This window comes from Pristiophorus japonicus, chromosome 7 (genome assembly GCF_044704955.1).
Source record: "Pristiophorus japonicus isolate sPriJap1 chromosome 7, sPriJap1.hap1, whole genome shotgun sequence".
Classification (NCBI taxonomy): Eukaryota; Metazoa; Chordata; class Chondrichthyes; family Pristiophoridae; genus Pristiophorus; species Pristiophorus japonicus.
The window spans coordinates 50,484,086-50,509,665 of record NC_091983.1 but is presented as its reverse complement, the minus strand read 5'-3'; the positions used below and the strand labels follow the sequence as shown (position 1 = coordinate 50,509,665).

Here is a 25,580-nt window from a genome sequence, read left to right as displayed (position 1 = left end):
TTGCTGCATGTTCTTTCCACTGCCTGCGCTTGATTTCTACATGCTCTCGGCGACGATACTCGAGGAGCTCAGCGCCCTCCCGAATGCACTTCCTCCACCCAGGGCGGTCCATGGCCAGGGACTCCCAGGTGTCAGTGGGGATGTCGCACTTTATCAGGGAGGCTTTGAGGGTGTCCTTGTAATGTTTCCTTTGCCCGCCTTTGGCTCGTTTGCCGTGGATGAGTTCCGAGTAGAACGCTTGCTTTGGGAGTCTCGTGTCTGGCATGCGAACTATGTGGCCTACCCAGTCAAGCTGATCAAGTGTGATCAGTGCTTCAATGCTGGGGATGTTGGCCTGGATGAGGACAGTAATGTTTGTGCATCTGTCCTCCCAGGGGATTTGCAGGATCTTCGGAGACATCACTGGTGGTATTTCTCCAGCGACTTGAGGTGTCTACTGTACATGTTCCACGTCTCTGAGCCATACAGGAGGGCAGGTATTACTACGGCCCTGTAGACCATGAGCTTGATGACAGTTTTGAGGGACTGGCCTTCAAATACTCTTTTCCTCAGGCGGCCGAAGGCTGCACTGGCGCACTGGAGGCGGTGTTGGATCTCGTTGTCAATGCCTGCTCTTGTTGATAGGAGGCTCCCGAGATAGGGGAAGTGGCCCACGTTGTCCAGGGCTATGCCATGGATCTTGATGTCTGGGGGGCAGTGCTGTGTGGCGAGGACAGGCTGGTGGAGGACCTTTGTCTTGCTAATATTTAGCGTAAGGCCCATGCTTTCATACGCCTCGGTAAATAGATGTATTGGTCAGCATAACCAGCTATTTTATCTCCTTTTCCTCTGGCTAGCAGTATTTGCTCAATGTCACTGAACTGTTGTACTACCCAAAGTACAAGGGGGTCCTTAATGGTGACCAGTCGGTTCCTGTTCCATCCTGACTAGCAGCACTTGCTCTTCCTCACCTTTCCCTTGTGACTTATCTGAGCCTTATCCTTGCAAGCTTGCTACCTTCTCAAGGTCAAAGATCTTTGCAGCTTGTGCTGATGCTTTGAAATATTTTTGAGAAGGATGCAAGGTGCTGTAAGATCCTATCTTGTCCTGGTCCAGCGACATTGTTGATAGATACTATAGATATTGCTGGTTGGGTTGTAAGCAATGCATGAGTTGGAGCGAGTAGGAGATCAAGAATTAAAAACTGGATGTTAATTTGAGGATACCTGTGGCTTCATCTCTTATCCCCTCAATGCTCTAATAGACAAAGTTGTCCAGTTTGGCTTCCGAACCAGGAATCAAGGGCTTGTAATTTAAAATCCAAATTCTGTTTGTTTGCATTAAGTACTATGGGCCCAATTTTGGCCATGACTTGCATCAATTTTTTTGTAGTCAGTTGTTTTTTTCTGACGTAAGTTTAAAAAAAACATTTTCTCCAATAAACTTGCTCCAGAGTAACTTAGTACGATTTTTTTTTAGTTCAGTTTTTTTTTTCAAAGGCGTTCCCAGACACTTACACCAATTTTGGCCATTTATGCCACTTTGGCCAGCTAACACTTACACCAAATCGACTTAGGTCAGCGTATGTGGCCAGCTCTGAAAAACGTTGTGGGCAGTTAAGAAATCGGCACAGGTAAATAAGTAAGGACCTGCACCCAAGCACCAAACAGCAAACATTCTAAATAAAAGCTTTTATAACTAAATAAAAATAAAGAAGTCAGGTAAATAATTGAATAGTATTAAATATTTGAAGTAAATCCTACCTTGGGCCGGGGAAGGCAACGGGCCGGCCCGTACGGGAGGCCGTTCGGCGTGGGATAGGGGCGGCTGGCAAAGACACATCGGGAGGCTGGAGGTGGGGGGGGGAAGGGAGGGAGGGAGAGGAAAGGCTGGGCTCGCCGGCATTGGGAGGGGGACGAGGGAGAGGAAAGGCTGGGCTTAGCGGCATCTTGGGTAGGGTTCTGGCAGCCTGGGCTGCACTCAGACGGCCACGGCTAGGGGCGGCGAACATCGGGTCCTGCTGACAGCTTGCAGGACACGCTGGGAGGGCGAGGAGCATGCACGCAGACTCCACTGCGTATGCGACAGCTGCCGGCAGTGTTTTCAGCGCAGGGCTGTAGCTCCGCCCCCCCCCCCCCCCCAACTCTACCATGGATGCCGTGCTAGGACCGGGGACACTCGGCAGAGGGGCCAGGATACTAAGGGAGTTTTTTGGCGCCCTTTCCAGCACACAAAGTCGGCGCATAAAGGGTCAGTGCGCCAAAAAAATGGGTTGGCCAAAATTGGGCCCTATGTTGTTGTGAAAGTAAAGATATTGTCTCGACTTGTAAGTTGAAGGAGTACATGGACAGTGGCAGACACGCTGAAGCTGCAGCCCTTTATGACTGCCATTCAGTGATGATGCTTTCCCCAATTTGTGGAGTACCTCGAGCCAATAATTGCTTAAAACGATGTGGATGGATTGGGGGTTGTTTTAAGGATTATTTAAATCATATTTAAGTAATAGTTTTTTTATATCTAGTATTCTATTGCTTCACTTTCCAAGAGTGATATTGATATGAATGGCTATTTTTCAAACTGCATTGCTGTTTGTGCAGTGTTAAAATCCCTTTGAACATGTGAGTATGCTGAGACTTGCATTGTCACCAGTCAAAGAATTGTAAGATTGCATGGGCTTGACAAGGACTATCATCAAATGTAGAACAAATTTCCTGCCAACACTTTGTGGCATCCAAATGTGTGCCATGTGGCTGGTAGATGAAACCATTGGCATGGCAGCTTCTTCTATATCAGTTCCCAGGTTTTGCAGGTAGTGTGAGCAGTGTTGAGCCTGGCCACCATTTCCTGCTGGGTATACTGCTCTGCTGTCCTTTGGGAAGGGTTCCCTGCGATGGAAACAGAACAGCACTCCTCACACCCACCCATGTAGCAGAATATCTACTTCACCTGCCATCAAACACAGAGTTAGAATGCTGCTCGGATCCATCACTTGTGCAACAAGTCTATTTCCTGCCTTCATGTTTATTATACTAGTTACTGGGAATTTCCAGACACTTTCTTTTTCTTAAAATAGCTTTTAGAAAAGCAAAATATCTGTGACAAACTATTTCTAACCCTTTTTGAAAGATTAGCACTGTTTTTGCAACCTATGAGCCTGCTTTGTATGGGTATCAAAGTAATTTGCAGGTAACATATTTGATTGATTAACTTCTCAAAGTACAAGGGGACTCAATATTTAACATGAATTTACCCAGCAGCGTACAACACAAAATAAACTAATGACAGTTATTCTGAAGAATTAGAGCAGGCCATATAAAAGAAACATAAAATTTAAAATAAAAACCAAAACTGCTGGAAATATTCCGCAGGTCTTGCATAAAAACATGGAAAATAGGAGCAGGAGTAGGCCATTCGGCCCTTTGAGCCTGCACCACCATTCGATAAGATCATGGCTGATCATTCCCTCAGTACCCCTTTCTTGCTTTCTCTCCATACCCCTTGATCCCTTTAGCCATAAGGGCCATATCTAACTCCCTCTTGAATATATCCAATGAATTCCACAAGTTAACAACATTCTGAGTGAAGAAGTTTCTCCTCATCTCAGTCCTAAATGGCCCACCCCTTATCCTAAGACTGTGTCCCCTGGTTCTGGACTTCCCCAACATCGAGAACAATCTACCTACTTCTAACCTGTCCCGTCCCGTCAGAATCTTGTATGTTTCTATGAGATCCCCTCTCATCCTTCTAAACTCCAATGTATAAAGGCCCAGTTGATCCAGTCTCTCCTCATATGTCAGTCCGGCCATCCCGGGAATCAGTCTGTTAAACCTTTGCTGCACTCCCCCAAAAGCAAGAACGTCCTTCCTCAGATTAGGAGACCAAAACTGAACACAATATTCCAGGTGAGGCCTCACCAAGGCCCTGTACAACTTGCAGTAAGACCTCCCTGCTCCTATACTCAAATCCCCTAGCTATGAAGGCCAACATACCATTTGCCTTCTTTATCGCCTGCTGCACCTGTATGCCAACTTTCAATGACTGATGAACCATGACACCCAGGTCTCGTTGCACCTCCCCTTTTCCTAATCTGCCACCATTCAGATAATATTCTGTCTTCGCGTTTTTGCCCCAAAAGTGGATAACCTCACAATTATCCACATTATACTGCATCTGCCATGCATTTGCCCACTCACCTAACCTGTCCAAGTCATCCTGCAGCCTCTTGGCGTCCTCCTCACAGCTCACACCGCCACCCAGCTTAGTGTCATCTGCAAACTTGGAGATATTACACTCAATTCCTTCATCTAAATCATTAATGTATATTGTAAAGAGCTGGGGTCCCAGCACTGAGCCCTGTGGCACTCCACTAGTCACTGCCTGCCATTCTGAAAAGGACCCGTTTATCCCGACTCTCTGCTTCCTGTCTGCCAACCAGTTCTCTATCCACGTCAATACATTACCCCCAATACCATGTGCTTTGATTTTGCACACCAATCACTTGTGTGGGACCTTGTCAAAAGCCTTTTGAAAGTCCAAATACACCACATCCACTGGTTCTCCCTTGTCCACTCTACTAGTTACATCCTCAAAAAATTCCAGAAGATTTGTCAAGCATGATTTCCCCTTCATAAATCCATGGTGACTTGGACCGATCCTGTCACTGCTTTCCAAATGCGCTGCTATTTCATCCTTAATAATTGATTCCAACATTTTCCACACCACTGATGTCAGGCTAACCGGTCTATAATTATCCGCTTTCGTTCTTCCTCCCTTTTTAAAAAGTGGTGGTATATTAGCTACCCTCCAGTCCATAAGAACTGATCCCGAGTCGATAGACTGTTGGAAAATGATCACCAATGCATCCACTATTTCTAGGGCCACTTCCTTAAGTACTCTGGTATGCAGACTATCAGGCTCCGGGGATTAATCGGCCTTCAATCCCATCAATTTCCCTAACACAATTTCCCGCCTAATAAGGATATCCTTCAGTTCCTCCTTCTCACTAGACCCACTGTCCCCTAGTACTTTCGGAAGGTTATTTGTGTCTTCCTTCGTGAAGACAGAACCAAAGTATTTGTTCAATTGGTCTGCCATTTCTTTGTTCCCTATTATAAATTAACCTGAATCCGACTGCAAGGGACCTATGTTTGTCTTCACAAATCTTTTTCTCTTCATATATCTATAGAAGCTTTTGCAGTCAGTTTTTATGTTCCCAGCAAGCTTCTTCTCGTATTCTATTTTCCCCATCTTAATTAAACCCTTTGTCCTCCTCTGCTGAATTCTAAATTTCTCCCAGTCCTCAGATTTGCTGCTTTTTCTGGCTAATTTATATGCCTCTTCCTTGGATTTAACACTATCCTTAATTTCCCTTGTTAGCCACGGTTGAGCCACCTTCCCCGTTTTATTTTTACTCCAGACAGGGATGTACAATTGCTGAATGTGATTTCACCCATGTGATCTTTAAACGTTTGCCATTGTCTATCCACCGTCAACCCTTTAAGTATTATTTGCCAGTCTACTCTAGCCAATTCACACCTCAAACCATCGAAGTTACCTTTCCTTAAGTTCAGGACCCTAGTTTCTGAATTATCTGTGTCACTCTCCATCCTAATAAAGAATTCTATCATGTTATGGTCACTCTTCCCCAAGAGGTCTCGCACAACAAGATTACAAATTAGTCCTTTCTCATTACACATCATCCAGTCTAGGATGGCCAGCTCCCTGGTTGGTTCCTCGACATATTGGTCTCGAAAACCATCCCTAATACACTCCAGGAAATCCTCCTCCACCGCATTGCTACTAGTTTAGTTAGCCCAATGAATATGTAGATTAAAGTCACCCATGTTAACTGTTGTACCTTTATTGCATGCATCCCTTCTTTCTTGTTTGATGCTGTTCCCAACCCTACTACTACTGTTTGGTGGTCTGTACACAACTCCCACTAGCGTTTTCTGCCCCTTGGTATTCCGCAGCTCCACCCATACTGATTTCACATCATCCAAGCTAATGTCCTTTCTTACTATTGCATTAATTCCCTCTTTAACCAGCAATGCCACTCCACCTCCTCTTCCTTTCTGTCTATCCTTCCTAAATGTTGAATACCCCTGGATATTGAGTTCCCAGCCTTGGTCACCCTGGAGCCATGTCTCCATGATGCCAATTACATCATACCCGTTAACTGCTATCTGCGCAGCTAATTCGTCCACCTTATTCCGAATACTCCTCGCATTGAGGCACAGAGCCTTCAGGCTTGTCTTTCTAACACACTTTGCCCCTTTAGAATTTTGCTGTAATGTGGCCCTTTTTGTTTTTTGCCTTAGGTTTCTCTGCCCTCCACTTTTACTATTCTTCTTTCTATCTTTTGCTTCTGTCCCCATTCTACTTCCCTCTATCTCCCTGCATAGGTTCCCATCCTCCTGCCGTATCAGTTTAACTCCTCCCCAACAGCACTAGCAAACACTCCCGCTAGGACATTGGTTCCGGTCCTGCCCAGGTGCAGACCGTCCGGTTTGTACTGGTCCCACCTCCCCCAGAACCGGTTCCAATGTCCCAGGAATTTGAATCCCTCCCTGCTGAACCATTCCTCAAGCCACGTATTCATCTGAGCTATCCTGTGATTCCTACTCTGATTAGCACGTGGCACTGGTAGCAATCCTGAGATTACTACTTTTGAGGTCCTACTTTTTAATTTAGCTCCGAGCTCCCTAAATTCATCTTGTAGGACCTCATCCCTTTTTTTAACCTATATCGTTGGTACCTATATGCACCACAACAACTGGCTGTTCACCCTCCCTTTTCAGAATGCCCTGCACCCGGTCCGAGACATCCTTGACCCTTGCACCAGGGAGGCAACATACCATCCTGGAGTCTCGGATGCTGCCACAGAAATGTCTATCTATTCCCCTTACAATTGAATCCTCTATCACTATAGCTCTCCCACTCTTTTTCCTGCCCTCCTGTGCAGCAGAGCCACCCATGGTGCCATGAACTTGGCTGCTGCTGCCCTCTGTGGAGAGAGAAACAGAGTCAATGGAGCTAAATTTGCAGCCCCAAGGGTGTGTACAAGATGTGCACCCGTAGGGGCCCCACAAGTTTTGGGTTTAGACATGCACTGTGCATGCGCCGAAACCCGGAACTTGCGATCTGTCAAGAATCCTCTTGACAGATTGTACAAATCTGAAGTAAATGGGCTTTTGCTAGCGAAGATTTGGGCTATTTGCTTAATTTCTGCCCAGCGAATGCCCATGTAATTCGTTCGCCTGATAAATGCCTGCTTTTATCAGCATAAAACTTTTAAAGGACAGAAAAATAAAAAAATTTCAATAATTTAAACATTTCAAAACCTGTGTAATAAGATAAGTTTATTGTTAGACCCTTTAAAATATGTAAATTTATTTTTCCAAAAATAAAATTTTAGTTTTAAATAATTAATTAAATTCTATTTTGATTCATTTTAAATACGTGATTTAAAAAAAAATTATATGAAGTTTACATGTATTTTTGAGGGTATTCCCATTCATACTTATGTTGATTCTGTACATATAGAACTCAACTCAAGTATGAATGGATGGAAATACTGCTACTTTGATTGGTGATCCAGGGGCACTTGCGAAATGCCTATACGTAGAGGTCTAGGACCGCAAGTCGACGAACCTCCCGGATAAGTTTGTAGATTGTTTTCAGGTCGGAGGCTTCCGCCTACACGAGGCCTCCGACCGAAATTTCTGCACCATTGTTTCAAGTCAATGACCTTTCATCAGATCTGGCAGATTAATCCAAAGTGGATGACCTCACATCACCCCACATTGAACTGCCATAGTTTTACCCACTCACTTAGTCTGTCTATATCCCATTGTAACTTCCTGCTTCCATCCACAAAACTTGCTGTGCTTCCTAACTTAGTGTCATCTGCAAAGATGGACATATAACTCTCTCTTCCTTCATCTGAGGGCCCGGTACACAACCACTTGTCACATTGAGCCAGAGTACATTCACTTTATTCCTACTCTCTATCTCCTGCCTCCCAACCAATTACTGACCTAATGTCACAAGGTTGCCTCAAATTCCATGTGCTCTAATTTTAGCAATAATCTCTTGTACAGAACCATATCAAATGCCTTCTGGAAGTCCATATAGACAACATCCATAGGTATTCTCCTACCCACCATGCGTGTGACCTCCTGCCATAATTCAACTAGATTAGTCAGACATGACCTACCCTTCATAAATTGACAGTGTCTCTTTGAAATATATTTCACATAAATAAAAACACTACACTTCAAGTTAGAGATTTGAGTTAATCGTTTTTAAGAACTCTTTATTAAAGAAAACAATAGCTGTCAGGGATATTAACCAAACAGATATGGAAAAAACCCTTGAAGTCAAGCATGAAGGTTTTTGAATTCCTCAAATTTGCCCTGATATTTAGTGCAAGGCTCTGAACAGGCCTCCAGGAAAGAACTCCTCAAGCAGAATCAGCAGTTTCCTGCAGTGACGAATCTGCTTCCACCGGCTCCATTTAATCAACATCCTGCTCCTGCTGTTCCAGGCTTATTGCTGTTCCACATCCACAGTTATACTTATGTCTCTTACTGTGGCATTTGAAGGGGACCCCTGGACTGATCCAAACAATTGGCCCATTGTGTTATAGCTATGATGTTCCTGCCTCTGGGATTTATCTTAATAGACACTGTTTACTGAATGCTAGGTAATTATGTCGTATTATAATCATGTTTTGAGCATGTAACCCATATTTCTGAGTGACCAGCCATATGGCCTATTCTCAGTCTGGAAAAGCTGGGAATCCCATGAATCCCTTAGGATAATATTCTGCCTAGTCTCTGGAAACCATGCATTGAATACCTAATCTTTTTCCTGTGGTTGCACACCATTTAGAAGTTCAGAAAGTGATCACCTTTGCTGTTAATGAATACATGGGATTTTCTATAGATGCTTGCATGACCAGCTGGCTGAAGTCGTTTACACCCTATACTACTGGGAATGCCGTATCTTCGGTAGAAGTGTTCTGGCTGTTGCTACATCCCGGTGATGAACTTGTATAATCATGAACATGTCAAAATAGTAGATCTGTGACCTCTGGTAGCAGTAATCCATGACTTGGCCAATCTTTGTGAAGTTCCATGCTGATGTGGTGTGCTGTTGTCACTTTTACAGCTATTACAAGTTCAGTGCTGATGCTGCTTTATGGTTGTGGGTCTCATTCCAGGAGATGACGTAATTCATGCCCAGTTGAGATAGCTCAAATGGCTATAGTAGACATACAACAAAAACAACAACAACCATTAACGTAGTAAAAGGCACTTCACAGGAGCATTATAAACAAAATTTTGACACCAAGCCACATAAGGAGAAATTAGGGCAGATGCCCAAAAGCTTGGTCAAAGAGATAACTTTTAAGGAGTGCCTTAAAGGAGGAAAGAGAGGTAGAGAGGCAGAGAGGCAGAGATGGAATTCCAGAGCTTGGGACCATGGCAGCCAAAGGCATGGCTACCAATGGCTAGGCGATTAAAATCAGGGTGCTCCAGAGCCCAGAATTAGAGGAGCACAGATATCTTGGGGGGTTGTGGGGCTGAAAGAGATTATAAAGATAGGGAGGGATGAGGGCATGGAGGGATTTGAAAACAAGGATGAGAATTTTAAAATCGAGGCGTTGCTTAACCGGGAGCCAATGTAGATCAGCGATCACAGGGCTGATGGGTGAACGGGACTTGGTGCGAGTTAGGACATGGGCGGCCGAGTTTTGGATGACCTCAAGTTTACGTCGGGTAGAATGTGGGAGGCCAGTCAGGAGTGCGTTGGATTAGTCAAGTCTCGAGGTAACAAAGGCATGGATGAGGGTTTCAGCAGCTGATAAGCTGAGGCAGGGCAAAGACGGGCAATGTTGCAGAGGTGGAAATAGGCAGTCTTAGTTATGGCATCGGTATGTGGTCGGAAGCTCATTTCAGGGTCAGATATGAAACCAAGGTTGCAAACAGTCTGTTTCAGCCTCAGACAGATGCTAGGGAGAGGAATGGAGTCGGTGGCTAGGAACGGAATTTGTGGCGGGGACTGAAGACAATGGCTTCAGTATTCCCAATACTTAATTGGAGGAAATTTCTGCTCATCAAGTACTGGATGTCAGACAAGCAGTCTGACAATTTAAAGACTAGTGGAGGGGTCGAGAGAAATGGTGGTGAGATAGAGCTGGGTGTCATCAGCGTACATGTGGAAACTGACGCTGTGTTTTTGGATGATGTTGCCGAGGGGCAACATGTCGATGAGAAATAGGAAGGGGCCAAGGATAGATCCATGGGGGCACCAGAGGTAATGATGTGGGAGTGCGAAGAGAAACTAATGCAGGTGATTCTGTGGCTGCAATTAGATAGATAAGAATGTAACCAGGCAAGTGCAATCCCACCCAACTGATGGTGGAGAGGCATTGGAGGAGGATGGAGTGGTCAACTGTGTCAAAGGCAGCAGACAGGTCAAAATGACAAAGAGGGATAGTTTACCTTTGTCACAGTCACATAGGATGTCATTTGAGACTTTGATAAGAGCCGATTCGGTACTGTGGCAGGGACGGAAACCTGATTGGAGGGATTCAAACATGGAATTCCGGGAAAGATGGGCACGGATTTGGGAGAGGACGACAAGTTCAAGGACTTTGGAGAGAAAAGGGAGGTTGGAGATGGGGCGGTAGTTTGCAAGGATGGAGGGGTCAAGGGTTGTTTTTTTGAGGAGAGGGTTGATGACGGCAGATTTGAAGGAGAGGAGGACAGTACTGGTAGTACTGGCTGAGGTGGTAGCTGATGGTCCTTCTGTTATAGCTACTGATCTTCCCAGCCCTCCTTCTTCCTCTTCTTCCTTCTCTAACATTTCCAAATGAGTCTTACTGCTGCATACACTGAAACATGTTACTAGTTCTATATTCTTATCGTTATTTTCAAATCCCTCCATGGCCTCCCTCCTCCCTATCTCTGTAATCTCCTCCAGTCCCACAATCCCCTGAGATGTCTGCACTCCTCTAATTCTGCCCTCCTAAGCATCCTTGATCGTAATTGGTGGCCATGCCTTCTGTTGCCTAGGCCCCCAGCTCTGGAACTCCCTCCCTAAACCTCTCCGCCTCTCTACCTCTCTTTCCTCCTTCAAGACGCTGCTTAAAACATACTTCTTTGACCAAGCTTTTGGTCACCTGCGCTAATTTCTGCTTATGCGACTCAGTGTCAAATTTTCCTCGCATAATACTCCTGTGAAGCACCTTGGGACATTTCACTACTTTAAAGGCACTATATAAATACAAGTTGTTGATGTTATATTATAAATTAAATTTACTGGTACCACGCTCCCAGTGGAGAGCTGTAGTCAAAGGGAGCGTGGGTCAGAGAATTGTCGTAACCCTAGCTTAGAAATTCCCCTTCTAATCTCCTTTGTGCAGGCCCGGGACAGGGCAGAACTTCCATCCACAAATGGAGGTGCTGCGGACTCTGTCCTGAATCCTGGGGTTCAGGCAGTTGTGCCATTTTCAGCAGTTCTGGGACGCCCACCTCAACAAATGAATGGAGGAGTGAATGAACTGGGCTGGTTGTGCTGGATGAAGATCTTTCCAAGAGATTTTCAAGCTTTTAATTCAAAGGTTGCCATAGAAAGCCACACAGGCCCCACGTTCTCCAGGACCGGACCGGGACCTGGCATACTTCATGCAGCTGTACACAACTTTTAGGGCAAAGAATGCGGAGCTGGCGGGTTTTCTGACAGATGGTATTACATTCTGTGTGATATCCGCACAGAAGAGGCTGTGGATGCAAGAAGCACAGGGCCCCATATCAGATGGTGGCCAAAAAAGGGGTGGAGTCTCAATATAACCTGCCCCAAATTCATCCCCCACTAGCTAACTGCCAGTATGGCCCAGGAGTTTTGAGGTTCCTATCTCCAACCCGCACACGCTTAAAGCTGACTCACCACTGGGAGTGCAGGCTTGATGAACTTACCCACGTGCTGGACTTTTCCTGGCAGCCTTGAATGGTGCCTTATAATGGGCTCAATAACACAACCTGCATGCAAAGTCAGGCTTGTGTAATTTTGCATGAGCCGCATTAATTGCTGCTGAACAAGGACACAACAAGCAAAACAACATGGTGCAAGATTTGTTGGTTAACTTGCACAGTAATTGTTTAGGTACAGGAGAAATTTCAAGAGTCGAGGCAAAATTGAATGCTCTATTCATTAGTGCTAATTCAAAACTGATTTAATTTCGAAGAGCAAATCCCCCCTCCTGAATGATCTTTGCCACCCAGCTCAAAGGGTCTATGATCGAAAAAAATATAATGATTGTAAAATCAATGGCTATAATCATATAAACATAACATTTTTAAATATCAACCAAGTGTAGATCTCTATACCTGTAAGCTTGATCCATTACAGATATTTAAAATAAAAATATTAAGGATTTGTGTGGATAAAACTTGCAATTGCCAAAGTTCACGTACAAACACTTAGCGCACTTATGGGGCAGAATTGCCGCTTTTTATAGCCTCGTTAGCGCCCCCTGGAGGCACAAGGCAGTTTTCACCCGGGGGAGGGGGGGGGTGCTACTGCCTCTCGGGAAATTGCCCCGGAGGTTTGGGAGGCGATGTCCCAGCAGCACCGTGGTTAGTGCCCGGGACCACCACGCACGCACCGATGACGTTATCGGCATGCGTGGCGAACCGTCACTGTCCCATGCCGACCCGTTAACACCCCACTAGGAAATTGGCCCGCGAAGTTGGCACAGGCAGATGGGGTGGTGCATTGTAGCACGTCAACGCTACGCCAATTATGCGCGTAGCGCTGGCATTAGCACTGCACTACCGCCCTGTCACCACTCCCAAAGGAAGCGGAGCGCCAGAGACAGCGCTATGCTTCCTTTGAGGGGTGTAAGGCTCAATTTCACGTCGGGATTGGGACTTCCGGGCCGGACGATAAAAGTCCTGGCCCCGGAAGGTTATCTCCCTCAATCGGGACAAGGGGCAATTTTTCCCCCTTAGACACTGGGGGTGAAATTGCATTTTTTTATAGCTCCATTTGCACCTCCGTGGGAAAATTGCACTGCTGGCAGCGAGGATGGCACCGGCCGATGCCATCGCCAGATTCGCGGGTCACGAAGCTGGTGGACATCCGCCACTGGGGCACCCCTTCAAGGGGAGACTGTTCGCACTGTGTGCCGCCATATTTTTCTGTCGGCCCGACAATGGCAGCCCTCTCCTCGACCAGGCCATCATCCTGCTGCCCGGCAATCTGTTTGGGTGCCGGGCTGTCGGCCCGGTCGAGGGCGTCCCTGGTGACCGAGCAGCGGCCGCCAAAGGGACTGCAGAGCGCACAGCGACCCTCCCCTTTAATTGAAGGGGAGGAGCATTCTGCCATGTCAACGCTACGTGGAGCATCTGCGTAGCATTGACATTGCCGGTGGAGTGCTGGGCTCCAGAGCACGGAAGGGCCCCTCCACGGACGTTCCCGGTAGCGCTCCACCTCCGTTGAGGGGCAGAAAGGCCGAATTCTGCACCGGGGGCAGAACATCCGGGTTGGGTGATAAATGTCCCGGCCCCGGAAGGTTACCGCCTCCAAACGGGGCATGGGGTAATTTCACCTCCTCTGTTTTTACATAATGTTTAACCTGTTTAAAATAAACAGGTTAATGGCTATGCATAAATAGTGCAAATAAGAAGTAGTATGGCTGTTTTAAGTATTCATACTTGAACTTTGCTGATCAGAAGTGCTACTCTGTGACTTTTCTGACAATATTTCATCTACAGGCAACTAAAAAGTAATATTGTTTCTTTACTATAAACATTTATCACAGTCTTGTATACTATTTCTATTAAGATTTGTGCTGGTTCTGGGGAGCAATGTTTCTTTACTGCAACTATGCTTAGAAATCTATTACTTTGGTACAACCCTCAGAACAAGGTATTCTAAATAATGGAAGACATTTGGTAACCAACAGCATTCCTTGCAATTTGCCTACAGTTTGTTCTGAATTTGTCCCTTCAAGTCTGGTTGCATTATACCATTTAAGAAAATTAACATCACACTAAAAATTTTAGAACTCTCCATTTCCTGGTTTCATTTCTTCATCATTCAGCATAGAGAGAAACACAATGAGACTGATATTCACTTGGGGAAATTGGCGTTTAACTGGGTGGTAGGGGCCTCAAATTGAGGTTGGTAGACTTACTACAAGTTGACGCTAATGCTACGACAGTCGCCATTTTGAGAGAAGCTTCCCCCAGGCAGCCTGAGCATCTGCTTCAAACAGGTGGAAGGCCCTTTTCCCATGCAAATAGGCTCCTAATGATGCAGTTAGGACCCCGATTGCAATTTTCACGGGACACATGGGTGGACCATGTGTGCTGGTGTTCCAATCAGAAAACAGCTAGAAAGAATTAAAGCATTGGTTTTCCGTGGAGCATGGACGGCTCTTCCTGACTCCATAAAAAAACCTGTGGGCTGTTGCAGGCCCAGCGCCACCCCGCTCCGGCATCCTCTCCCCCTCCCCCAATGGACTACCTAAGGGCCTCTGCCCGCCATTCCTGAGGTTGCAGTCGGGTGAGTTGCATCCGGAGGCCCGAGAGCACCCGCAGCTCACCTGTCAAATTCAAATGAGGGCGGGCCACAAAATCGCTGCGATCTCTTTGCTGCCAGAATGGCTGTCCATAAGTCAAAATCAATCCATATGAATTTTGTTATGAATTTAAATTACGATAGGTATAATAGAAAAGCACAGGGGCACTGGGTAATGCAGTGGGTAGGATATTGGTCTTTCGCATTTGAGACCAGTGTTCAAAATTCATCCAGACTAACAGGATGAAAGTCTTCTCTGTGCACTGATCGTTTAGTGTCCTCTGTTAAATCAGTCTCCACCCACTGCCTAATGGGCATGATCCCATAGCACAAAAACGGCATTAATTGGTATTGAATTGGCAGTCTCACTGAGGATTTCTGATGTAGGAATACGTTACAGTACAGCAGTATTGGTTGCTCTTCTTAAGTTGGAGCTGAGGTGCATCAGAGCAAAGGTAACATCAAATAATGCTATACCTATTGCATGATGCTGATAGTGGGTACCCAAGGTGCCCCTTTTCCCAGCATTAAAATTGGATCACTTTGATGAGCACCAAATTCACACCAAAAAAATGCTTTAAACTCTGATTTCTAGTTTTAATTTTTATGTTAGTTTGAAAATAGTCTGCAGTTTATTATAACAGCAAAATTCGTGAAAGTAAATCTGAGGCCGCTTTTTCTTAATTGCCTCCCCATTAGTCCTCAACCCACTGGATGAGGCTGGAGCATGGTCCCATGAGTGTTGGCAATCCTTGTCCATTCTTCATATGTGACCTGTGACAGCGTGTGTTGACCGGGTATTTGCTGGGGGTATCACGGCTAGCTCAACCATCGTCTACACAAGACATTTCTAGGGGGGGGGTCACAGGATACCGATCAGGAGTGGAAACCATGGCCGATTTTACTCCTCCCTAAGTCTGGAGCACTGTGACCGGGTCTTGCGGCTGAAAGCACCCCCCCCCCCACCCCCCCCCCCGCCCCACCCACACCCCACGATGAGCTCAGCTAACTTAGAATACATCGGTAGCTCAAACATGGTCCTTTCATGGCGGGACCGAGCAGTGCCATTACATACTGAGCCATTAAACAATCTGTTTCTGATGACATTTTTCATCATTAAAGAAATGATCAATGACTTGGAGATGTATTGTAGGTTTGAATGTTTTTTTCCATTATTAAAATCATTTCTGTTTGAATAACATTGTGCCATCCAAAGAGTGCTTAGAATCATAATTACAAGCTCAGTTTTTTCACTAATTATAAACTGTTTAGCTACCAGGGAAGTGTGAAAACTAGAGAGTAAATTTTCTGCTCCAGGGTTCCTGGTGCAGAAGCCGGCCTGGCCGGAACATTAATTATGGACAGCAAATTGCAGGCTGCAGATGCGTAATTTCACAATATGTACTCCCAATGAGGGCAGGTTCACACCGGGAGCACTGAAATGAGAAATTTTCCATTATAATTTACACTGTAAATATCTTGTCTTGTGAACAAAGTGTAAATTCTTCAGCGACTATATAAGAAACACAGATCCTAGTAATTTACATATCTCTTTCATTTTAGGCCTATGTGTTTTGTTAAGCAGCTCGAGATCCCACAGTATGGCTACAGACATAATGTTTCCACCACTACACCTCGGTCTAACTTGGCAAAAGAGCTGGAGAAATATTCTAAGACTACATTTGAATATAACAACTACGACAACCAAGTTTTTGGAAAACGAGCTATTGCTCCCAAAGTTCAGGCCAGGGATGCATCTCCCAAAGGGTATGACGGTAAGAAAAGTAACGTGCTTTAATATTATGGAACAGCGATAACTAATGTGTTTAACAAAGAAAATTGTTTTTAATCACCAAAACAAAGCAGACCTTCTGTTTGCAGTTTATGTTGCATTTGTTTGTGAGCAATACTGACAGTTCTTTCAGACACTGTGGCTAAAACTACCTGTGAATATAACAACATCTTTAGGACCTTTCAAGCACAATAGCAATCAAAATTGTAGATCCTGTTAAAACATAATGGGGGTGAAATTGGATCTAATAGTGCCCGTTTTCTAGGCGGAGGTCTAATTTGGAAGATCAAGTTCCTGTACACCAATAGCTTTGGAAACAGGTGTGGTGCCATATTGGATCGGCACTGTAGAGGCTTCACAGCGTCCACCGAAAGCAAGCTTTAGGGCCCTTGAATATGCTAATAAGGGACCTACCCAAATGGAAATTGGTTTTTACTGCAGGCGCCGGGCCTGCTGCGTCCGGGATTACCAGGTCATCATGCTTCTCTAGTCTATAGGCAGTTCCTCGGAATTGAGGAAGATTTGCTTCCACTCCTGAAGTGAGTTCTTTAGTGGCTGAACAGTCCAATATGAGAGCCACAGACTCTCACAGGTGGGACAGATAGTCGTTGAGGGGAAGGGTGGGTGGGACAGGTTTGCCGCACGCTCTTTCCGCTGCCTGCGCTTGATTTCTGCATGCTCTTGGCGATGAGACTCGAGGTGATCAGCGCCCCTCCGGATGCACTTTCTCCACTTAGGGCGGTCTTCGGCCAGGGACTCCCAGGTGTCAGTGGGGATGTCGCACTTTATCAGGGAGGCTTTGAGGGTGTCCTTGTAACATTTCCGCTGCCCACCTTTGGCTCATTTGCCGTGAAGGAACTCCACATAAAGCACTTGCTTTGGGAGTCTCGTGTCTGGCATGTGAACTATGTGGCCTGCCCTGCGGAGCTGATCGAGTGTAGTCAGTGCTTCAATGCTGGCGATGTTAGCCTGGACGACGACGCTGATGTTGGTGTGTCTCTCCTCCCAGGGGACCTGTAGGATCTTGTGGAGACATCGTTGGTGATATATCTTCAGCGACTTGAGGTGTCTACTGTACATGGTCCATGCCTCTGAGCCATACAGGAGGGCGGGTATTACTACAGCCCTGTAGACCATGAGCTTGGTGGTAGATTTGAGGGCCTGGTCTTCGAATACTCTTTTCCTCAGGCTTATCAACTAAAGCAGACATTGATGAGGAGATTCAGCATCGCCTCCAGTGTGCGAGTGCAGCCTTTGGCTGCCTGAGGAAAAGAGTGTTCGAAGACCAGGTCCTCAAATTTACTACCATGCTCCATCATGCAGTCTAACCAGTGCTCCTTTAAGGAACCGCTGGAGATCGCCACCAAAAATGTGCGATTTATAATAAAATACGTACCTGAAGGTGGAACCGGGAGGAAAGCTCCGTATTAAAACTGCAGACTGCTGCCAGCCACTGCTTGCTCCCTCTTCCAGACTCACCCTCGCGACCGATGAGCTGTCTCTGGGGACCCGACTGGTACCAGCAGCTTGCCAATAATAAATAAGTAAGGCCGTCTGACCAATCTGCTATGGTCCTGCAGGTGGCATCTTTAGGCTCATGCAGTGTGCACTGCAGCCGTATTGCGCCCTGCATTATGGACGAGCCAATATCAAATGCCTTCTGCAAGTTAGGATATTGAAGGAAAGCAATAATCATGTAGAAAAGTAAAACAATTAAAAATATAAAATAATACTTGTGTATATGTCACATTTGGAAAACTTTTCTTCATAGTGATTGTATTATTATGTATTACATTATATAAATTAACAAGACATCACTGCATTTAATGGTTTTCTGAGAAGTTAGCCTCTTTCATTTTCGGAGGACACCTGATGAAATTTGACAGCAAAAAAATGTAAGAAGGTGAACAGTGAAATGGATTTGTTAACAGCTTTAGTTTAGCCCCGGAGGAACAACACCTCTTCATCGTACAAAAGTGCCAAAAGAGTCAAATACAATGCCGAATCTTTTCTGCCATGTGGTCAAGATTAAATTGTCATAGCAGTCAGGTTGGTGTTTCTTGTGGCTGCTGGCTACATATGTGAATCAGGTTTAATTCATCCTGACAAGAGATTTGTATTAGAATTGTCCTGTTTTTTGAATAGTCACTTCTGCAATGGAAACAAAGAACATTGGCAAAGAGAGCAAAGGACAGGAACAATTAAAGTGGGGCAGGCCGGACAAGGGCCTGTGCAACAATAAATTAGAAACAGGCTGCATAGATTTATAAGACTGCAGCGTGGGGGTGGCCTTTGCTAAATCCAGAGTTTTATTAGGCTGGATACTCGGAGATTGGATAAAAATGAAGAGAACATTTCCTCTGCTGCATTGCACCTTGTACAGCCTCAGTGACGTCACATATATTGGAGTGCTCCCCAGTTCCCCTCTGTTTAAGCCTATTACATCACAGGGCAGTCTCCGGTGGGAGGTAACAGGGTCCCTCACATAAGAATGCAGTGGCAAGTTTAAGAACTTAAGAATTAGGAGCAGGAGGAGGCCATTGGGCCCCTCGAGCCTGCTCCGCCACTCAATAAGATCGTGGCTGATCTTCGACCTCAACACTTTCCCGCCTGATCTCCATATCCCTTGATTCCCCCAGAGTCCAAAAATCTATCTATCTATCTCAGACTTGAATATGCTCAACGATTCACCATCCACAACCCTTTGGGGTAGAAAATTCCAAAGATTCATAACCCTCAGTGAAGGAATTCCTCCTCATCTCAGTCTTAAATGGTCGACCCCTTCTTCTGAGATTATGCCCCCTAGTTCTAGGGCTCAATTTTGCACAAGCCCGTTTTCTGTCGTATTGCCAGAGTTATGCCTGTTTTTCTCGGCCAGAAATGCGGCAGAAATATTTTGCGAAAGTTTCCCCGATCTATCATTCAAATTTGGTGCCACGCAGTGTGTCCAGTCGCCTCGAGGGGTGGAGTCTGCTGTCTGCGCCGAAAAAAACAAGACCACACCTTCTGCGCGAGCGCGACAAAAAAACTGATGTTTTCAATTAAATCAATGGGCGCGCAAGTGCAGTACAGCACCGGGTTCACAATCGGCCATTTCTAAAGAGCCAGTTGTGTGTGTGTGTGAGAGAAGGAGTGCTGTGTGAGCATTGGAACAATCGGATCGGCAGCAATACAAGATGCAACGCAGAGCAAGGACCAAGAATTTCTTACAGGATGAAGTGGAGGCACTGGTTACTGTGATTGAGACCAGATGACAGGAGCTGGACACCAGCAGAGGTCACATAAATGTTCCACCCAAAGAAATGAAGAAATGCTGGAACAAAGTTGCAGAAGATTACTGTGCAACGGTGACCACTACGAGATCTGGAGGCCAGTGTAAAAAGAAATGACAGGACCTTGGTCCAGTAGTTAGTGTAAGTAATATTTTCATTTATTCAATGGAATTTCAAATGTGACCAGCTGTATATGTCCCACCCAACAGAAAGACACCCTCTCTAAAAAGTTGCATTTTCATCTTTGCAGAGGAAGGTGGCACACAACAAATGAGAAAGAACTCGAACAGGAGGAGGCCCAGCAAATTTGCACCCACTGACACCCTTGGAAGAGAGGGTTGCTGCTTTGATGGGTCCTGCCTGGAGAAAAGCAACCACCACTGCACAAGCTGGGCCCACACTCGAGGGAGAGGGTACGTCCTGCAAATTCCACAGTCTGGCTTTGCTAAATGTTAAATTGCACGGGCTAGCCGTGCTTCGTCTCTGTCAGCTACGCTTCGGTTGATGCAATGTGCTACCTTTCATCATGGTCCTTCAAACCAGCCTGCTGCCTGCACTGTGTGAGCCTACTCATGCCACCCACCCTGCCCCCTCCTCTGCTGCTAAACATTTGTCTCTGTTCTGTTATATTTTGCAGAACTTGAGGCCAACCCTGACGATGCAGAAGAAGATTTAGACGAGGACGAACCTGAAGAGGAGAACATCTTCCAATCCCAGACCAAAAGCATGGGGGTGAGGGGGAGGTGGAGGGGATGGAGATGGATGAAGCCCCCACTGTTTTACTGACTTTGATGGAGGTCAGGTGCCGTCCATTCAGGTGCCAGCCCCTTCTGTGACTAGTAGTTTGAGTTTTGGTGGGACATTCCATGGTTTCCTAATGTCCATGGCTGCAGGTCCCAGTGGTGGAGTGCAGCAAGGCACACCCAGGGCCCCACCTTCCAAGGCTATGGATCCCAGTGGTGGGGTGCGAGCCACACCCGTGGGGAGGAGGGGAAGGAGAGCTCAACTGCGCTCTCCTGAGGTGCAGGATCTAACAGATGTGGTTCAGATGATGGCAATGAGTGGGGAGAGCAATGACCTTACGCGATCACTCCTGGACACCATCAGTGGGGTGGGTGATGAGGTAGCGGGACTGTCGGGAGAAGTAACAGCAATCTCACGAGAAATGGGAACGATGTCCGGGAACATGAGTGAGGGAATATCTCAATCAGGTAAAACCATGTCAGTGACCATAAGGGAGGGAATGTCACAGGTAGCTGATGCGCTGTCAGTGAACATCATGGACGGAATGTCAGAGATGGTGCAAACACTATCAGTGAACATGAGGGAGGGAATGTTGCAGGTTGTTGATGCACTGTCAGGGGGCATGAGGGACGGCATGTTGGAGTTAGCTGCTGCAATAAGGGAACAAGTCCAGACCCCGCGCCTATTGACAGAATCAACTGCCACACCCACTTCAATCCCCACATCAGCCTCTGAAGAGCCCCAAGCCAGGCCCTCCATAATGCCGCCTGGTCCCTCCACATTGCTGTCTGTCGCTCCTCACCCCACCCACCTCAATAGGTGCGCACTACCCGAGATCTTAGAAAGAATAAGCTTGTACCAACCCCAGAAACACTGCACCACTGTCTGCGGGCAGGGGTAGTGGAGTCACCAAGAATAAGCGCGGTCTTAGTATAAGATGGAGGAGAGATGGATGCAGCCTTTGCTGCTGCTGCTGTTGTTGTTATTATTGTTACTGTTGTAACTGTTGTTCTCAAATTAAAAGATTTTTGTAAGTTATGTAAATTTACAAGTTTAAAAATTCATAAGTGATCTTAAAGTTTTTAAGTGATCATAACAGAAAACTTTAAAGTATGATACAATAATAATTTTATTAAAGTTAAGTTAAGTACAAAGAACTGTTTGTTAAACTTTTGAATAAAATATATTTTACATTAAATCTGAATTATTTCCATTATTTGTTCCATTATTAACACAACTTTTGAAGTAAACAAGAATCATTTCCATCATTTGTTCCATTAACACAACACAACATTACAGAACAGGTCCAAACAGTAAACATGGTCCATGTGGAATAGTTGCCGCTGAGCCTTCAGGCAGCAAAGCATTCACGGATGAGCTGCTGGAGCAAGGTTCGAGCAATGTTAAAGGGGCATGATGGCCCGCCCTCCTCCGCCATCATGCTTCGGTTCAGGTACCTGCATGGCTTCCTCATCCTCCTGCTCGTCATCTGCATCTTCCTCATCATTATCATCAGCTACTCTCACTGCAGGTGTGTCGTCTCCAACCAGCTGCTGCTGCCTCATGATCGCTAAGTTCTGCAGCATGCAGCACACAACAGTGAACTGACTAACAATCTCAGGGGAGTATTGCAAGTAGCCTCCGGAATGATCCATGCATCAGAAATGCTGCTTCAAGATGCCAATGGTCTCTCTATGATGCTGCGCGTCACAATGTGCGACATGTTGTATTCCTGGTCAGCTTTCGTCCGGGTTACGCGTAGGAGTGTCATGAACCAGGTGGCGAGGTCGTACCCTTTGTCTCCCAGTAGCCAGCTCTGCCCTTCTGGCGGCTGCTGAAATATGGCTGATATAACGTTATCGCGTAGGATGAACGCATCATGAGTGCTCCCAGGATATCTTGCATTGACTGATGTATGTCGTCACACACGAGCTGTACATTAATGGAGTGGAAGCCTTTTCTGTTCCTGTACATCTCGGAATCCTCCAAAGGTGCTCGCAACGCGAAATGGATACAATCAATACAGCCCTGTACCTTTTGGGAAACGAGCAATCCTGGAGAAGCCCACAGCCATGTCACGCATTGCTTGGGTGGTCACGGGGAACTTTATGTAGTCATTCCTCCATGCATATACTGCAGCTGTCACCTACCGAATGCAGACATGTGTTGCATGTTGAGAAATAGCGCACACATATCCAGTTATAGCTTGAAACGATCCGGAGGCATAGAATGAAAGTGCAGCTGTAACCTTCACTTCAACTGACACAGCAGTCCTCTTGACGCTTCTAGGCTGCAGGTCCTCTTTCACCAACTCACAGATCTCAGTTACAACTTCTTTGTGGAAACGCAGCCTTCTGACACAGTCTGCATCACTCAGGTGCAGGTACAATCGCCTGTCATGATATACCCGAGATGGGTAAGGCCTCCTGCCCAGCACCCTACGGACTCTGATGTTCCTCATGAGATGATGTTGAATCATTTGTCTCCTACGTAGCACCATCATGCGGGAGGCTCACACAAGGTATGGCATTGTCAGTATTGCCCCCATAGTTAAATTTTACCTCTGCAAGAAGCTCAAAATGGCAGAACAGGTTTTTTGTTCTCTTTCTCCAAGGTCTGTATGGATGGACCACACCCAGGTCTTGTGACTTCTTTCTCCCTCTCTCCCCCCCCCCCCCCCCCCACGAAACTCATTGCAGTCTTGTGCCTAGTGCAGAGGCCTTCTGATCATTACCTCCCTCCCCGGACTCAGTGCAGAGGCCTTCCGATCGCCACCTCCCCTTCCCGGGCTTGTTTTCCAGCTGAGCCCTGAGCCCCTGTGTCCAGGCGCGGGGCCAATTCTGACGGCCGACGCTACGACCCTCCAGCCCTGCTTGAAGACGTTTGGTGGTGGCGTGTGTGTAAAAGAAAAATTCAAACTTCAGAAATCCAAGAAACTTCCATGGACTCTATTGAAAGATAAAAACAGTTGAACTTTATGATGGATATTTCAAGTGCTAGAGACTCCCTCCAAAACCTGCGATGAAAAGCAATGGCGTCTTTCAGCACCGATTTTTCACTGTGTGCTGCTTTCTGTTAACTCACCAGAAGGTTTTCGGGAGTGGCCAGATACGCCGACCTGGGATAAAAAAACACTTGGGCAAACTGCGAAAAATGCTGAAACCTGGCGCAGTCAAAAAAACGTACGTCAAAAAAACCTAACATCGAAAAATCATAACTAAAGCAGTTACGCTGGCGCAGATTCCAGGGGGAAACTTTGAATTAAATAATTACGCCAGAAAAAACCCTGTGCGCAAAAAAAACTGCGCAAATGACCCGGGAAAATTAAGCCCCTAGACTCTCCAGCTGGAGGAAACAGCTTCTCAGCATCTACCTTGTCAATCCCCCTCAGAACCTTGTATGTTTCCATGATATTACCTCTCATACTTCTGAACTCCAGAGAATATAGGCCCAATCTACTCAATATCTCCCCATAGGACAACTCTCTCATCCCAGGGATCCATCTAGTGAAATTTTGTTGCATCACCTCTAAGGCAAGAATGTCCTTCCTCAGATAAGGAAACCAAAACTGAGCACAATACTCGAGGTGTGGTCTCACCAAAGCCTGTACAATTGTACTAAGACTTCCTTACACTTGTACTCCAAACCCCTTGCAATAAAGACCAACTTTCCATTTGCCTTCCTAATTGCTTAGTGTACCTGTATGCTAACTTTTTGTCATTTGAGTGACAGCAATATATTTAGGAATATTCCATTGTCAGGTTAAGTTTTCCTGAATCAGGTCAAAACAGTAGGTGAAACCAATTACAAGCAAATCTGTGCTGCTTGTTTTGGTATAAAAAAAGACAGAATTTCTACAATCAGAAACTTTGAGTTTAATCAGCAAAATAAATTTGGAAGAAACGAATGAAATACTTGAAATAATAAACATTTACAACAGTCTTCACAAAGTACTGTGCTAAAAGCAGCTGACGTGCATCACAAGCTCCACTCAGTGCCCCACCCCGACACATCTTCATTCAGCCATCTCTGTGTGATCTAGGCGACTGAAGATGTGCTCTGCATTGATGCTGCCTGTCGCTATGGAGAGAAGATGTAGCATACCCTGTGCCAAATATAGAAAGCTGCCGCATGCATCACACCAGACATTGATGTTTCCATGTTTTTGTCAGGTTTAACCCTAATTTTGGAATTCATCCTTCTGTGGAGAGGGTGACGGGGTAATAACATTAAAATCAGAAGGCTTAATTAAATTTACTGGAGGATGCAGTGCACAAAGTAATCAAACGCCCTTTGAAACAAGACTTTAGTACACTGATTTGTTTTTCATTCAAATGGAGATAATACAACGTTAATTTACATTTTTAGTCAAAAATTAGAAATTCTCTCACTATTCTGAATTTTAAAGGAAGGATCCCAAGCAGAGGTTTTTTTTTATCTTCGTTGCATTTACTAATATAACAATGTAAACATACAATTATCAAATATGAATGTAAATGTTTGAGGTTGCCAGCAAACTGGATCAATGCTTTGGCTGTGCCCATTTGATTTTCCTAGGGAAATTGCCCAAGTCAATATGGACAGCTCGGAAATGAGGTCCAGCATAGATATCTAGCAAAGTTGGGAAGACCTGAAGTGGCATATAAACATACCATGCCAAATCAGCCAAGCCCAGTGGAGGAGAATCATCTGCTCAGTAGGTTTACCCAGAAGTGGTTGAGGGACATGCGGGTCATGCACCCTCAGATGCCAAGCAAGACTGGAGGAGTGATTTTAATACACGGCAGTGCACAGCATCTGCATGTTTCTGGCATAACACCATTTTCTGACACATGTCCTCATTATGGATGGTGGTCTGCGAGTCACATATGTGCAATCAATAGGATTCTGCACAGTTGTAAAGCCTGCCATTTAATTGAAATCATAGTTGGCTTGTTGTTGCTCCTGCTGTGACCCAGGAATCTAGATACTGAGATGTGCTCGCCTGAGAGCATCTGTCACCTAAGACATGCAGCATGACATGGATGGCTAACTGACTGAATTTCCCAGCACGGCATGCTTATTAAATCTAAATCTCCTGATGACTTGGGTACTGCTCCAATCCTGGAATATTCCTGTGGTAAACTCCAGCACGTCTGAAAGAGGGATCTTACTGACATTTCTCAATGCTGTTGGGTGAACATTAAAGAAAGAAAGGT

At 45.7% G+C, this 25,580-nt stretch overlaps 1 protein-coding gene across 1 annotated transcript in view; it reads left to right on the top strand.

The window, feature by feature from the left end:
- Nucleotides 1–25,580, top strand: part of myt1lb (myelin transcription factor 1-like, b) — a 432,704-nt gene that overhangs the window by 199,004 nt on the left and 208,120 nt on the right. The window contains exons 10-11 of the mRNA XM_070884356.1: nucleotides 16,138–16,349; nucleotides 20,936–20,938. Of these exons, the coding sequence (XP_070740457.1) occupies nucleotides 16,138–16,349; nucleotides 20,936–20,938 (215 nt within the window). The remainder of the gene's footprint in view (nucleotides 1–16,137; nucleotides 16,350–20,935; nucleotides 20,939–25,580) is intronic.